The 14,694-nt window shown below is 51.4% G+C and overlaps 1 protein-coding gene across 3 annotated transcripts in view; it reads left to right on the top strand.

Moving 5' to 3' along the window:
• Positions 1 to 14,694, top strand: part of gripap1 (GRIP1 associated protein 1) — a 98,021-nt gene that overhangs the window by 49,425 nt on the left and 33,902 nt on the right. For 2 of the 3 annotated variants that reach the window (XM_072246232.1, XM_072246234.1), the window contains 4 exons: positions 1,764 to 1,863; positions 2,742 to 2,819; positions 5,623 to 5,715; positions 11,913 to 12,047. In XM_072246232.1, the coding sequence (XP_072102333.1) occupies positions 1,764 to 1,863; positions 2,742 to 2,819; positions 5,623 to 5,715; positions 11,913 to 12,047 (406 nt within the window). The remainder of the gene's footprint in view (positions 1 to 1,763; positions 1,864 to 2,741; positions 2,820 to 5,622; positions 5,716 to 11,912; positions 12,048 to 14,694) is intronic. The other variant, XM_072246233.1, reaches the window with a different exon arrangement.

Consider the following 14,694-nt stretch of genomic DNA (forward strand, 5'->3'; position numbering starts at 1 on the left):
ACAGCCAGAGAGAGAGAGACAGACAGACACACAGCCAGAGAGAGAGAGAGAGAGAGAGAGACAGCCAGAGAGAGGGAGGGACAGAGACAGACAGACACAGCCAGAGAGTGAGAGAGAGAGAGAGAGAGACAGCCAGAGAGAGGGAGGGACAGGGACAGACAGACACAGCCAGAGAGTGAGAGAGAGAGAGATACAGACTGGGAGAGGGAGACATACTAAGAGAGAGAGGGGGTGCAAGAATCAACGGGGAGTGAGTGGAGAGAGACAGACAGTGGGACAAATGGAGAGGCAGACAGAGTATGCTCTCTCTCAGCAGTGGTAGAGGGCCTGACGTTGCTGTTAGATAAGCTGGTGTATGTTCTGCCCCAGGGGCATCAAGCACCCTCGGCAGAGAGTCAGAGTCGAGAGGAATTCCCAGTGTTACTTCAGGTTTCAATCCCAAATGTCAGTGATTCCCTCTCAGCAATAGAGGCAGCCTGGGCCACTGATGTCCTGCTGTGGATCGTATGTTGTTGCTCCAGATTCTCCCGTCTCAGCCCGTTTACCTCACCATTACTTGGCCCTGACTCCACACTAATTCCTCCTGAACTCGGACTCGTTGCCACCCGTTACTTCCCGATCCCGTGGGAGCTACCGTGATGAGGGGTGTGTGAGAAGGGAAAAGGTCTTGGCTAACTGTGGGAGAGTGCTGGATGGAGACAAAATATCCCCTGGGCCCACGCTCTGAGAGGGCTGGAATGGTACCACGTGTGTGCAAAAGGGGGAAAGACCATGTGAGTGGGCACGGGAGCCGGGCTCTTTCTTCCTTTTTGCACACACGTACAAGCTTTGGCTTCTCAAGCTCACCTCTTTAGACGTCTACAGCACATCCCAGCTCCCTTGTCCATTCACACGATCTTGCTTCTCTTGCCCTCTTTCCTCCCCTCTTCCTCCCACCCCTCCCCTCTTCCTCCCACCCCTCCCCTCTTCCTCCCACCCCTCCCCTCTTCCTCCCACCCCTCCCCTCTTCCTCACACCCCTCCCCTCTTCCTCACACCCCTCCCCTCTTCCTCACACCCCTCCCCTCTTCCTCACACCCCTCCCCTCTTCCTCACACCCCTCCCCTCTTCCTCACACCCCTCCCTTCTTCCTCACACCCCTCCCTTCTTCCTCACACCCCTCCCGTCTTCCTCACACCCCTCCCGTCTTCCTCACACCCCTCCCATCTTCCTCACACCCCACCCCTCTTCCTCACACCCCCCCCTTCCTCACACCCCTCCCCTCTTCCTCACACCCCTCCCCCCTTCCTCACACCCCTCCCTTCTTCCTCACACCCCTCCCTTCTTCCTCACACCCCTCCCTTCTTCCTCACACCCCTCCCGTCTTCCTCACACCCATCCCCCCTTCCTCACACCCCTCCCCCCTTCCTCACACCCCACCCCTCTTCCTCACACCCCTTCCCTCTTCCTCCCACCCCTCTTCCTCACACCCCTCCCCTCTTCCTCCCACCCTTCCATTCTTACATCCTTCCACCATCTCCCTCTTGTCTCCTGTCTCCCCACACCCACCCACCTCCCCACTCACTCCCTTCTTCCCTCTCCTGCCTCCCTCCTCCTACCCTCCTTCTCCCCTCTCCCACCCTCCTCCTCCCCTCCCACCCTCTCTCACTCTATCCCCCCCACCCTCTCTCCCTCTATCCCCCCCACTCCCTGTCTCTCCCTCCATCTCCCCCACCCCCTGTCTCTCACCCCACCCCCCCATTCTCCCTGCCCATTTCTCTCCAGGACGAAGATCGATGAGATCCAGCAGAGGAGGGATGAGGAGATGAAGGCTCTGACTGCCCGGAACCAGCGTCTACAGCAAGAAGCCCAGGCAGCCAATCAGGTACGGGGGTAGGGGTGGGGGGGCGGGGTACGTGGGCAGCCAATCAGGTACTGATTGTGAATGTGGATAGTGAACCAGGTGCGAGGTTACGCGAGCTGCCAGCCAGATAAGGGGGCAGTGGGGTGCACCCCTTCATTTTCCTGACTTGTACGGTGATGTGGAGTGCATGGACTTACTTCACCCAGCAAGTGGGGAGTGTCTCGACACACACCTGACTTGTAGAATGGGGGGGTGGGGGCGGTGTGCAGTAATGTGGCGGATGAGGAGTGCATGGACTAATGAAGGCAGGTGGGGAGTGTCCTGTCATACTTCTGACTTGTAGACAGTGGAGGCGGTGGGTAGGTTTTGGTGTGTTGCAGTGAGTCAGTTACTGCAGGACCCCCACCTTCTGATCTCGCCAGAGTACAGTATTTGAGTGATTGGTTGGGTTGTGACCCCCAAGACATTGATCAAGGAGAGATGTTTAAATCTCTCTTTTCAGAGACGATCTCTGACTGGAATTATAGTTGGTGGTTTGCATCCGTCTGTCTTGAAGGACAATGGGTGATGATCATCACAAGCCTGCCCAGAAGGTATGGAGATCCTGAGATGCCCAGTCGTCCAGATCCCCCTCTCAGCCTCATCAGTGTAGTCCAAAGGAAAGTTTATGAAGCAGTACGTTTGGCACCAGTTTGGCTGCAGGAGCTGCCTGAACGATGCTCAGTGATGTCCAGCTGCCCTAGGGGCTCCACTTCAAATTTGGTGTCTGGCTTTACTCCCGTAGCCTTTGTCTCTCCCAAGGCTGCCCACAAGGCAGTGAGGCTATTTACCCATAGCTGGGGTTCTGGTTCACGAAGAATTATACTGCTCTTAATTACATGGATCTTCACTTTGTCTAGAGTCTATCAGATCTGAAGGAGCACCTGCAGAAAGTGCAGAAGGAACACGAGGTGATGGTGCAGGGTGTCCGAGATCAGGTAAGTTGGTGAGGTGTCTGTCAGCGGCCCTGTGTCCTAGCTTCCCTCCCAGCCTCCATGCATCGTTCACTTTCTGTGTCCAGCTGAATGGGATTGGTTGGAAAGAGTGCAGATTGGGAAGGGGTGGGGTCCCATTGGAGTGAATGAGGTGAGGTTTACTGTGAGTTGAGTGGGAAGGGTGGAGTCCCATTGGGAGTGCAGATGTTGGGAGTGAATAGGAAAGGGTGGGGTCTCTTTGGGAATGAAAATGAATGGGTGAGGTCCACTGTGAGTGAATGAGAAGGAGTCGGGTCCCAATGGGAGTGAATGTGAAAGAGTGGGTTCCATTTGGGAATGAATAGGAAGAGGTGGGGTTCCACTGGTAGTGAGTAGGAAGGGATTTGGCCCCATTGGGAGATTAGATGGTGGGAGTGAATGGGAAGTGTTGGGGTCCCATTGGGTGTGTGGACGGTGGGAGTGACTGTGATGGGGTCCCATTGGGAGTGAATGTGAAGGGGTCCCATTAGGAGTGAATGTGAAGGGGTATGGTCCACTGGGAGTGAATGTGAAGGGGTATGGTCCACTGGGAGTGACTGAGAAGGAATGGGGTCAAATTGGGAGTGCAGATGGTGGGAATGAATGGGAAGGGGTTTGACCCCATTGGGGGTGTGGTCGGTGGGAGTGAATGGGAAGGAATGGGGTTCAGTTGGGAGTGTGGATGGTAGGAATGAATGGAAAGGGGTGGGATCCCATTGGGAGATTAGAGGGTGGGAGTGAATGGGAAGGGTGGGTCCTATGGGGTGTGTGGACTGTGAGAGTGAATGGGAAGTTGGGCGGTCCTATTGAGAGTGAATGGGAAGGGGTGTGGTCCCAATGGGAATGAATAGGAAAGGATGAGGTCCCATTGGGTGTACGGACAACTGGGAGTGAATAGGAAGGGGTGAGATCACTGTGAGTGGATAGGAAATTGGGCGGTCCCATTGAGAGTGAATGGGAAGGAGTGGGGTCCCATTGGGAATGAATGGGAAAGGATGAGGTCCCATTGGGAGTATAGACTGTGGGAGTGAATGGGAAAGGATGAGGTCCCATTGGGAGTATAGACTGTGGGAGTGAATGGGAAAGGATGAGGTCCCATTGGGAGTATAGACTGTGGGAGTGAATGGGAAAGGATGAGGTCCCATTGGGAGTATAGACTGTGGGAGTGAATGGGAAAGGATGAGGTCCCATTGGGAGTATAGACTGTGGGAGTGAATGGGAAAGGATGAGGTCCCATTGGGAGTATGGACTGTGGGAGTGAATGGGAAGGGGTGGGGTCTCACTGTGAGTGAATGGCAAGGGGTTGGATCCAGTTGGGATTGTGGATAGTGTGGTTGAGTGGAAGGGGTGGGTCATGATGGGAGTGTGGTCAACGGGACTTAATGGGAAGGGGTCCTGACTGCTGGTGTTCATGGTTCAGTGAATGCATGGCTGCTGGGGGCATTCCTGGGCTGCTGGCTCTGTGCGATGGGGCAGATGTGCTCACCCAGTTGACCTTCCATCTTGCTACATGTTCTGCTCCACAGCAGATCTTCATTTGCTTCATTCTAAACCTCCCAGTTTGAAGCCCAACTTCCTGAGAGTTCAGTCTGCAAGGCAGCACTCAGACCTCCCACTCCCACCCTCCTCTTCGTCATCCACACAACATTCACCAGCCCCCCAGAGAGGCGTCAGCGGAACAATCGCGCTTTGTCGTTTGGCTGTGTGGAATGTAACGCTGTACAGCAGTGTCCATGTGGCTGTTACTCCTTCCCCTCCCTCGTCCTCCATCTCTTCCCCTTCAGCTGCTGCTGCTCCCTCCCCCCGCTTCGCATTTCCTTTCAGAGATCTCGCCCTCTTCCGCAATTCATGGCTGCATAGCAACCCCACCCCAAGGACTGTATCCGTCCTGCTCAGCCAATCTACCCCAGCCCAGGGACTGTGTCCATCCTCAGTCACTCCACCCCAGCCCAGGGACTGTGTTCTGTCCTCAGTCACTCCACCCCAGCCCAGGGACTGTGTTCTGTCCCACACTGTCAATCCACCACCACCCCCCACCGTCCTTGAGGTCTGTGTGTTTCACACTCTAACTCCCCCACCCATCATCCCTGAGGATTCTCCCCCCCCAAGGTCTCCTTGCTTACACACATTTCTCACCTCCCCACAAGAATCTATCTCCGTGCTTCTGTTCTCCCCACCCCCTGCACTCTGGTCAGTGCCTACCCAATGCAGTGTCCATTCACCCCACAACATCCCCTGTCTGCAATCTGTCTTCCACTCTGTACTGTTTGGTGTCTGCTTCCCCTGTTCTGTCCTGGATGTCTTTGTGTAACTGGGCTGTTTGAATAAATCATCTCTCTCTCTCTCTCTCTCTCCTTCCCTCTTATAATCTCTCTCCCCTCTCTCGGACCCCTCTCTCCCCTCTCTCGGACCCCTCTCTCCCCTCTCTCGGACCCCTCTCTCCCCTCTCTCGAACCCCTCTCTCCCTGATCTCCCCTCTCCCAAACCCCCCTCTCTTCCCTCCACCGAACCCCCCTCTCTCTCCCCTCTCCCAAACCTCTCTCTCTCTCCCCCCTCCCCTGAACCCCTCTCTCTCCCCCTCTCTCTCCCCCTCTCTCTCCCCCTCTCTCTCCCCCTCTCTCTCCCCCTCTCTCTCCCCCTCTCTCTCCCCTCTCTCTCCCCTCTCTCCCCCCCCTCTCTCTCCCCCCCTCTCTCTCCCCCCTCCCCTCTCTCTCCCCCCCTCCTCCCCCTCTCTCCCCCCCTCCTCCCCCTCTCTCCCCCCCCTCCCGCCCCGGTGCTGTGACCACAGATGGAGTGTCAGAGCGCAGAGTGTCAGGAGCAGGTGGAGAGCATGCTATCTGAGAACGATGCTCTCCGCACCGGCCTAGCTGCACTCGAGCAGGTACCAGCGCCACAGCGTCAAAGCGGGGTGGAGGCTCGCCGAGGTCGCGTGATCACCATCGCCACTCAGGGTGGTGGTCAGCTTTGAGGTGCCGGAGGGAGGGGGATCTCGCAGCGACCAGGCCCGTCTCCCTCTCTGTTCCCGGCGCTGAGTTCCCCACCGCCCCCACCTTGTTTCTGTGTCCTCCCCTCCCCAAACATATCAGCACCAGTGTGGGGGCTGCTCGGCCCATTCTTCCTGTGCTCGCCCTAGAGAAAGCGACCTGATTGGTCCTTTTGTGCATCGAGCAGTACATTTCAGTGTCTGCTGCTGCACCGCACCCTGTCCGCTCCTAAACCCGGGAGGGGCAAGGGAGTGAGCTCCGCCAGCCGCTCGGAGTTGGATATCTATTGAACTCCCTCCCTCCCCACACGGACTGCAGCGGTTCATTAGAACATAAGAGCCAGGAGCAGGTGTTGGCAATTGGCCTGTTGAGTCTGCTCTGCCATGTAATTAGATCAAGGGTGTTCTGGCTGTGATCACCCGCCTGCTTTTCCTCCGGATCCCAGTGCAACCATCTAACTAACTGTGTTTTAAATAGATTTAATGAGGTAACCCCTACTGGTTCCCTGGGAAGAGATTTCCACACCGTCACTACTCTGGGGAAAGTGGTTTGTCTTTACCTCTGTCTCACTGGAATCTGAGGCTGAGTTCCCTACAGTATGCCCCCCGCCGCCCCCGATCAAAGCAGAACCTAAATTTTGAGTTGGTGGGTGGGGAGGGGGTGAATTATTCTGCTTTGTTTTTGAAAGCTGGAGTCACAGACCACATTTCTGTGCTGTGTGTCTCTTCCACAGGATGGTGAAGGCATCCTGTGAGGGAGCATCCAGAATTAGGCCATCTGAGCTGGTTTATTGTCCCTCTTAACCCCCCTCTCCTGCCTCTCCCTGTAGCCTTTGACTAATCAAGAACCTACCAACCTCCAGTTTAAAAATACCCAGAGACCTGGCTTCCACAGCCATCCATGCAACAAATTCTACAGGTTCTCCACTCTCTTGCTAAAGAAATTCCTTCCTATCACGGTTCTTAAAGAATGCCCCTCTATTCTGAGGCTATGTCCTTTGGTCTTGGACTCTCCCACCAAGGAAACTTTCTCTCCACATCCACTGTTTAAAGCCTTTCAACATTCAATAGGTTATATTCAAGTCACTCCTCATTCTTCTGAATTCCAGTGAATACAGGCCCAGAGCCATCAAACTCTCTTCATATGACAAGCCATTTAATTCTGAAATCATTTTTGTGAACCTCCATTGAATCCTTTCCATCTTTTCTAAGATAAGGGACCCAAAACTGCTCACAATTCTCCAATGAGGCCTCACCAGTGCTTTATAAAGTCTCAGCATTACATCCTTGCTTTTATATTCTAGTCCTTTTGAAATGAATGCTAATGTTGCATTTGCCTTCCTCACCACAGACTCAAACTGCAAATTAACCTTTAGGGAATCCTGCACAAGGACTCCGAAGTCCCTTTGCGCCTTAGTTTTTGTATTTTCTGTCCATTTAGAAAATAGTAAACCATTCATTTCCTCTCCCAAAGTGCAAGACTGTACATGTCCTGACAGTGTCGTCCATCTGCCACTTCTGAGCTTCGTATATTTCAATGTGAGAAGTATCGTAGGAAAGGTGGACGTTGGTGCTGAAAGATGAGGTAGCTGGTTTACAAACCGAGGCAATGTGTAGTGAGGAGAGGCTGTTGATGGGGTAAAATTCCAGTCAACAGGGTGAGTTGCAGTGTAGAAAGCAGACGAAATCGAAAAGGGCAAACACAGGACTGAAGGTGTTACGTTTGAATGCACACAGTATAGGGAATAAGGTAGCTGAATTTGTAGCACAGTTGCAGATTGTCAGGTGTGATGTTGTAGGTATCACGGAATCGTGGCTGGAAGAAGATTATAGCTGGGAGCTTAATGTCCAAGGATGCACATTGCATCGAAGGAGAGGCAGGAAGGCAGAAGGCGCACTGTTGCTCTGTTGGTAAAAAATGAAATCAAATCATTAAAAAGAGGTGACATAGGGTCAAAAGGTGTGGAAACTTTGTGGATAGAGCTAAGGAACTGCAAGGGTAAAAAAACCTTGATGGGAGTTGTATACAGACCCCCAGACGGTAGTAAGAATATGGCCTACAAGGTAGAATTGGAGATAGAAAATGCATGCAAAAGGGCAATATTACATTAGTTATGGGGGATTTCAATATATAGGTATAGATTGGGAAAACCCAGGTTGGTGTTGGATTCCAGAGGAGGAATTTCTAGAATGCCTACTTTTTAGAGCCCACTCGGGAATCAGCTTTTCTGGATTGGGTGTTGTGCAATTAGCCAGAATTGATTAAGGTAAAAGAACCCGTAGGGTAAAGTGATCGTGATATGATCCAATTCACCCTGAAATGCGAGGGGAAGCTAAAGTCAGATATCAGTATTACAGTGGAGTAAAGGAAATTACAGAGGCATGAGAGAGGAGTTGACCAGAAGTGATTGGAAAAGAGCACTGGCAGGGATGGCGGCAGAGCAGAAATGGCAGGAATTTCTGGAAGCAATTCAGAAGGCACAGAATATATATACATCCCAAAGAGGAGAAGTATTCTCAAGGAAAGATGGCTTAATTGTGGCTAACAAGAGAAGTCAAAACCAGCCTAGAAGTCAGAGAGACGGCATATGATAGAGCAAAGGTTACTGGAAAGTTGGAGAATCAGGAAACTTTTAAATAGCAACAGAAGGCAACTAAAAAAGTCATTAAGAAGGTAGAGACGGAATATGAAAGTAAGCTAGCCCGTAATGTTAAAAAAGATACCAAAAGTTTCTTCAGAGTGGCGAGTGTGAATATTGGTCCACTGGAAAGAGATGCTGGGGAGGTAGAAATGGGGGAACAAGGAAATGGTGGGCGAACTGAATAAGTGTTTTGCATCTGTCTTCACTGTGGAAGAGACTATCAGTATGGTGGAAGTTCCAGGTGTCAGGGGTCATGAGTGTGTGAAGTCACCATAAACAGAGAGCAGGATCTTGGGAAACTGAAAAGTCTGAAAGGTAGATAAATCACCTGGACCAAATGGACTACACCCCAGCGTTCTGAAGGAGGTGGCTGATGAGATTGTGGAGGTATTAGTAACGATCTTTCAAGAATCACTAGATTCTTCAAGGGAAAATCTTGCCAGACAAATCTGCTGGAATTCTTTGAAGAACCAACAAGCAGAATAGACAGAGGAGAATTGGTTGATGTTGTGTACTTGGAATTTCAAAAGACCTTTGACAAGGTGCCACACATGAGGCTGCTTGACAAGCTCTGAGCCCATGGTATTACAGGAAAGGTCCTAGCATGGATAAAGCAGTAGCTGACTGGCAGGAGTCAGTCAGTCAGTGGGTGCCGTCCCGAATCTGGAGTTGGCGGCTATGCACCTCCATCTTCGATCTTGCGACAGCACCGAGTACAGCCTCTCCTCCAGCTTGTTCTCGCTGGCCGCCTTGGCACCGCCCGCCGCTGCCCCCGCCGAACTCGGGTTTGGCCCTTCCTTAGGCGGAGGCCTTGGGCAGGTCAGGCACACGGTGCAGCGCCCAAGTTCATCATGTCTCTTCTAACTAGGTGCATAGCGTACGATTTATGGATGCGTGGTGAGGCTTTAATCTCTTCCAGGGAAGATGGCCGTTGGCTCACAAGGAGCTCATCTGCCCTTTGTCAGGCCTTGTTTTTTTCAGTCCTGCTGGGTGTCCTCACACCCTCCTCACCAGACTAAATCCAGTGGGGGAGCCGGCCCAAGTCGCCGACCACTCGACCACAGCCCCCGGCCGAGCGCCAGCCGCCCACCCCCGACCAAATCTCTCCGAGCGGCCAGCATCCGACTGAAAATCATGGTCGAGTGGCCGGCAACCAAACCGGCAGGAGACAAAATGGGAATAAAAGGAGCCTTTTATGGCTGGCTGCCAGTGACTGGTGGTGTTTCACGGGGGTCTGTGTGGTAGACCGATTCCGTTTGTTAACTGTCAATGATTTGGATGATGGAATTGCTGGCTTTGTTGCAAAATTTGCAGATGATATGAAGGTGGGTGGAAAGGCAGGTGATCTTGAGGAAGTAGACCTCTCTCATTAACGAGGCATTTTCACCCACAGAACTGCTGCTTACTGGATGTTTGTTTTTCACATCATTCTCTGTAAACTTTAGAGACTGTTGTGCATGAAAATCCCAGGGGATCAGTTCCTGAAATACTCAAACCACCCTGCTTGATACCAACAATCATTTGACAGTCAAAGTCTGATGTTTGGTCTAAACAACTGAACCTCTTGACCATGTCGACATGCTTTTATGCTTTGAGTTGCTGCCACATGATTGGCTGATTAGATATTTTCATTAACAAACAAGTGTACCTAATAAAATGGCCAGTGAGTATACAACCAGCCATTCTGGGGAGAACATATCTCTGCTCTTAGCTGGGAATTAATACTGCATCCTTCATTGGGGAGAAGATACTTATTGACAAACTCTCCTGCCCTCTCCCCACACTTTTGCTCTTCAGCTCAGGCAGAAGTATCAGTATTTCACAACTTTCTCCCTCTCCAATTGCGTTGCTGACTTCTTGCTGTCTCCATTAGTACCAACTTCTGATTGTCTGCAGTGTGGTGCATTTAGAACATTCACACATATTGCCGTCCTCATTGGCTCTCTCTATTCTTTGAGTGTAGGCGCAGAGTAAAACTCCCTTATCACACATTTCCAGGGTGTAGTTAGACACAATGCAACTAAGCCTACTGTACTTTGCTGGTCAGGCCCCTCTCATACTCTGTCAGAGTATTCACTACCCTCATTGCTCTCCAACTAAAGCTGTCTCTGCAACAGGGGTCCCAACCTGGGATACATGGACCCCTTGGTTAATTGTAAGGCCCCATGGCATAAAACAGTTTGGGAACCTCTGCTCTGCCCTGTCTCACCATGCATTCTAAGGGCACAGAGTTAAAGTAAGCCTTATCAGCCCCCTCTCTCACATATGTACAGTATCTACTACATTCCCCTCAGTGACCCTGCCTGATCCTCAGAGGTGGTTTTGCCATGAACAAACCAGTTTCTTTTAAAGTATTCCTTTTAAGCAAATGTTTTAATACTGGTTTCCATCTTGGGAACAGCCAGGTGGAGTCCCAGTCTTGCCTGAAGCATCATCACCGGGAGCCACAAAGCAGGTGGTGAACAATATGTAATCCCCTTCATGCTGACAATGCAGCAGGAGACTTGCTCTGCATTGAACCTAACAGGCAGTGTGGAGGGAGCTTCACTCTGTGTCTGACCCCTGGAGTGTGTGATGGGACGGTGTGGAGGGAACTTCACTCTGCGTTTGACCCCTGGAGTGTGTGATGGGATGGTGTGGAGGGAGCTTCACTCTGCGTCTGACCCCGGGAGTGTGTGATGGGACAGTGTGGAAGGAATTCACTCTGTGCCTGACTCTGGAAATGTGTGATAGGACAGTGTGGAGAGAGCTTCGCTTTGTAACTGACCCCGGGAGTGTGTGATGGGATGGTGTGGAGAGAGCTTCGCTTTGTAACTGACCCCGGGAGCGTATGATGGGATGGTGTGGAGGGAGCTTCACTCTGTGTCTGACCCCGGGAGTGTGTGATGGGACGGTGTGGAAGGAGCTTCACTCTGTGTCTGACCCCGGGATGTGTGTGATGGGACAGTGTGGAGGGAGATTCATTCTGTGTCTGACCCCGGGAGTGTGTGTTGGGACGGTGTGAAGGGAGTTTCGCTCTGTCAGACCCCGGGAGTGTGTGATGGGACTGTGTGGAGGGTGTTTCACTCTGTGTCTGACCCCGGAAGTGTGTGATGGGACTGTGTGGAGGGTGTTTCACTCTGTGTCTGACCCCGGAAGTGTGTGATGGGATGGTGTGGAGGGAGCTCCGCTCTATGTCTGACCCCGGGAGTGTGTGATGGGACAGTGTGGAGGGAGCTTCACTCTGTGCCTGACCCCGGGAGTGTGTGATGGGACAGTGTGGAGGGAGCTTCACTCTGTGCCTGACCCCGGGAGTGTGTGATGAGACAGTGTGGAGGGAATTCACTCTGTGCCTGACTCTGGGAGTGTGTGATGGACAGAGTGGAGAGAATTTCGCTTTGTAACTGACCCTGGGAGTATGCGATGGGACAGCTCAGTTCCTGTGCCTGACTGCTGTTATTTCTCCCGGAACAGATCCAGACAGCTAAGACACAGGAGGTGAACCAGTTGCGGGACCAGGTAACGTCTCTGACCCTTGACATCCAACAGCGACAGGGCGAGGTGGAAGGACTTGTGGCCGAGCGGGACGACCTCAACAGCCAGCTGCAGGTGAGGTCCAGTGTGGAGCTGCTCCCCCAAGGCTGCCTGCTTCTACCAGGTGTTCAGCCGGTTCGAGAAGTTTGGGGTTATTGTCTTTACTATTTTCTGCAGACCTTTACTTCCAGACCTTTACTTGCAGCTCTGAAACTCTGGTCAGATCACACTTGGAGTATTGTGTTCAGTTCTGGTCGCCTCATTATAGGAAGGATGTGGAAGCTTTAGAGCTGCTGTAGAGGAGATTCACTAGGATGCTGCCTGGACTAGAGAACTTCTCTTTTGAGGATAAGTTGAGCGAGCTAGGGCTTTTCTCCTCGAGCGAAGCAGGATAAGAGCCAACTTGATAGGGGTGCATGAGATTTTAAGAGTCATAGATCGAGTGATCAGCGAGAGACTTTTTTCCCGGAGCTGCAATGGCTAATAGGAGGCAGTGCGACTTTAAGGTGATTGGAGGAAAGTGTGTGGGGGTGGGGGGTGTCAGACGCAAGGTTTTTACACAGAAAGTGGTAAGCGTATGGGCGCATTGCCAGAGGTGGTGGTAGAGGCAGATACATTGGGGACAATTAAGAAACTCTTAGATAGGTACATGAAAATTAGAGGGCTACATTGGAGGAAAGGGTTAGATTGATCATAGAGTGGCTTAAAAGGTTGGCACAGCATTGTGGGCTAGAGAATCTGTATTGGTCTGTAATGTTTTATGTCTATGGTCACCTTAAGATTATGTCCTCTCCTATTAGTCTTTTCTGCCCTGGGAAAAGTCTTGGGCTTTCCACTCGATCTATGCGTCTTGTCATCTTGTACGTCTCTCATCATCCTTCACTCCAAAGGGAAAAGCCCAAGCTCGCTCAACTCTCCAACGTAACGGCGTGCTCCCTAATCCTGATATATCTGCTCTGCACCTTCTCTAATTGAGACAGATACATTAGGAACATTTAAGACACCCTTAGATGGGCACATGGGTGAAAGGAAAAACAGATGGGTATGTTTGTGGGTTTGATTGATCTCAGACTAGGTTAAAAGGGCAGCACAACAACATAGTGCTGTTGTGCACCAACAGGGTGCTGTACTGTTGTCTCTGTACTGTGCTGCAATGTTTGGCCAGTGGCAAGTTCCAAAAGCTGAATTTCCCAGTGGCCAAACATTCTAATTCCCGTTCCCACATGATGGTCCATGGCCTCCTCTTGTGCCACAATGAGGCCATCCTCAGGGTGGTGGAGCAACACTTTTTTATTCCGTCTGGGTAGCCTCCAACTTGATGGCATGAATATTTATCTCCCCTTCCAGAAGAAAAAATCCTTCCCCCTTCCTCCTCCTATTCCCTACCCTGACCCCTTACCTCTTCTCAGCTGCTTATCACCTCCCCCTAGTGCTTCCCCTCTCTTTCTCCTATGGTCCACTCTCCTCTCCTGTCAGATTCCTTCCTGTCCAGCCCTTGAGCTTTCCCGCCCACCCGGCTTCATTTATCACCTGGCTTTCCTCCTTCCCCTCGCCCACCTTTTTATTCCGACGTCTTCCCCTATCTTTCCCAGTCCTGATGAAGGGTCTCGGCCCAGAACGTTTATTCATTCATCTCCATAGATGCTGCCTTTGGCATCTTGTGTGTGTTTCTCTGGATTATCAGCATCTGCAGAATTTCTCATGTCTATGTCATCGTCATATGCTCACATACCCAGGGTATTTGTATAAATGCCATGAAAAGCTCAAAGATTAGCCCTATTTGTCACAGGTACATTGAAAATATCCAGTGAAATGTGTTTGTATTAACGACCCACACTTTCCGGGGATGTGCTGGGGCAGCCTCCAAGAGTTGCCAACGTAGCATGCCCACAATTCACTGACCCTAACCCATTCGTCTTTAGAATGTCAGAGGAAACCCACAGATGGCTGTAGAGACCAAGGATGATAGACTTAATTAGTAAAGGTGTCAAAGGTGATGGGGAGAAGGCTGGAGAATGGTGTTGAGACAGATAATAAATCAGCCATGGTGAAATAGCAGAGCAGAGTCGATGGACCGAATGGCCTAATTCTACTCCTATGGTCTAATTTCCAAAGCAAATTTAGGGAAACGCACATGCCCTGACATTGAAGCTGGCTTGGCTTTGGGGAAGGAACCAACCGAAATGACCTAGGATTAGTATCCAGGGGAGCATCTGGGAAGCAGCAATCACAAGGTAAACTTCAGACTAGAAGAATAAATAGTCGGGTTCAAGGCAAGCATAAACAATTGGAGAAAGGCCAGGTTTAATAGAATATGAAATGACATGTCTCGGCAAAGTGGGAATCGAAACCTCGCAGACAAACCTCTAATAGGTTAATGGAAACTTATCAGAGTTGAAACGATGCTTCAGCGAAATTTTGTCGTTCGTAAGGACGGCTTGGTAATACAGCAGTTAGTGTTGATGCCTCAGCTTCAGTGACCTTGCCCACTGCAGCAGTGTTTTCTTGTGTGTGAGTGTGAGTTTGTGTGTGTGAGGGAGAGAGTGAGTCACATACTCCCCATGACTGTGTGTGAGGGAGAGACACAAAATCCCTGTGACTGTATGTGTGTTCTGAGACATACTCCCTGCAATTCAGTGTGTGCGCGCTACAATTTCCACCAACATCCAAAGACATGGTGGTCATTAATGGCTGCATGGTGTCTCCGCGGTGCAAGAGGATT

The sequence above is a fragment of the Mobula birostris genome, chromosome 29, assembly GCF_030028105.1.
Source record: "Mobula birostris isolate sMobBir1 chromosome 29, sMobBir1.hap1, whole genome shotgun sequence".
NCBI classification, from domain to species: Eukaryota; Metazoa; Chordata; class Chondrichthyes; order Myliobatiformes; family Myliobatidae; genus Mobula; species Mobula birostris.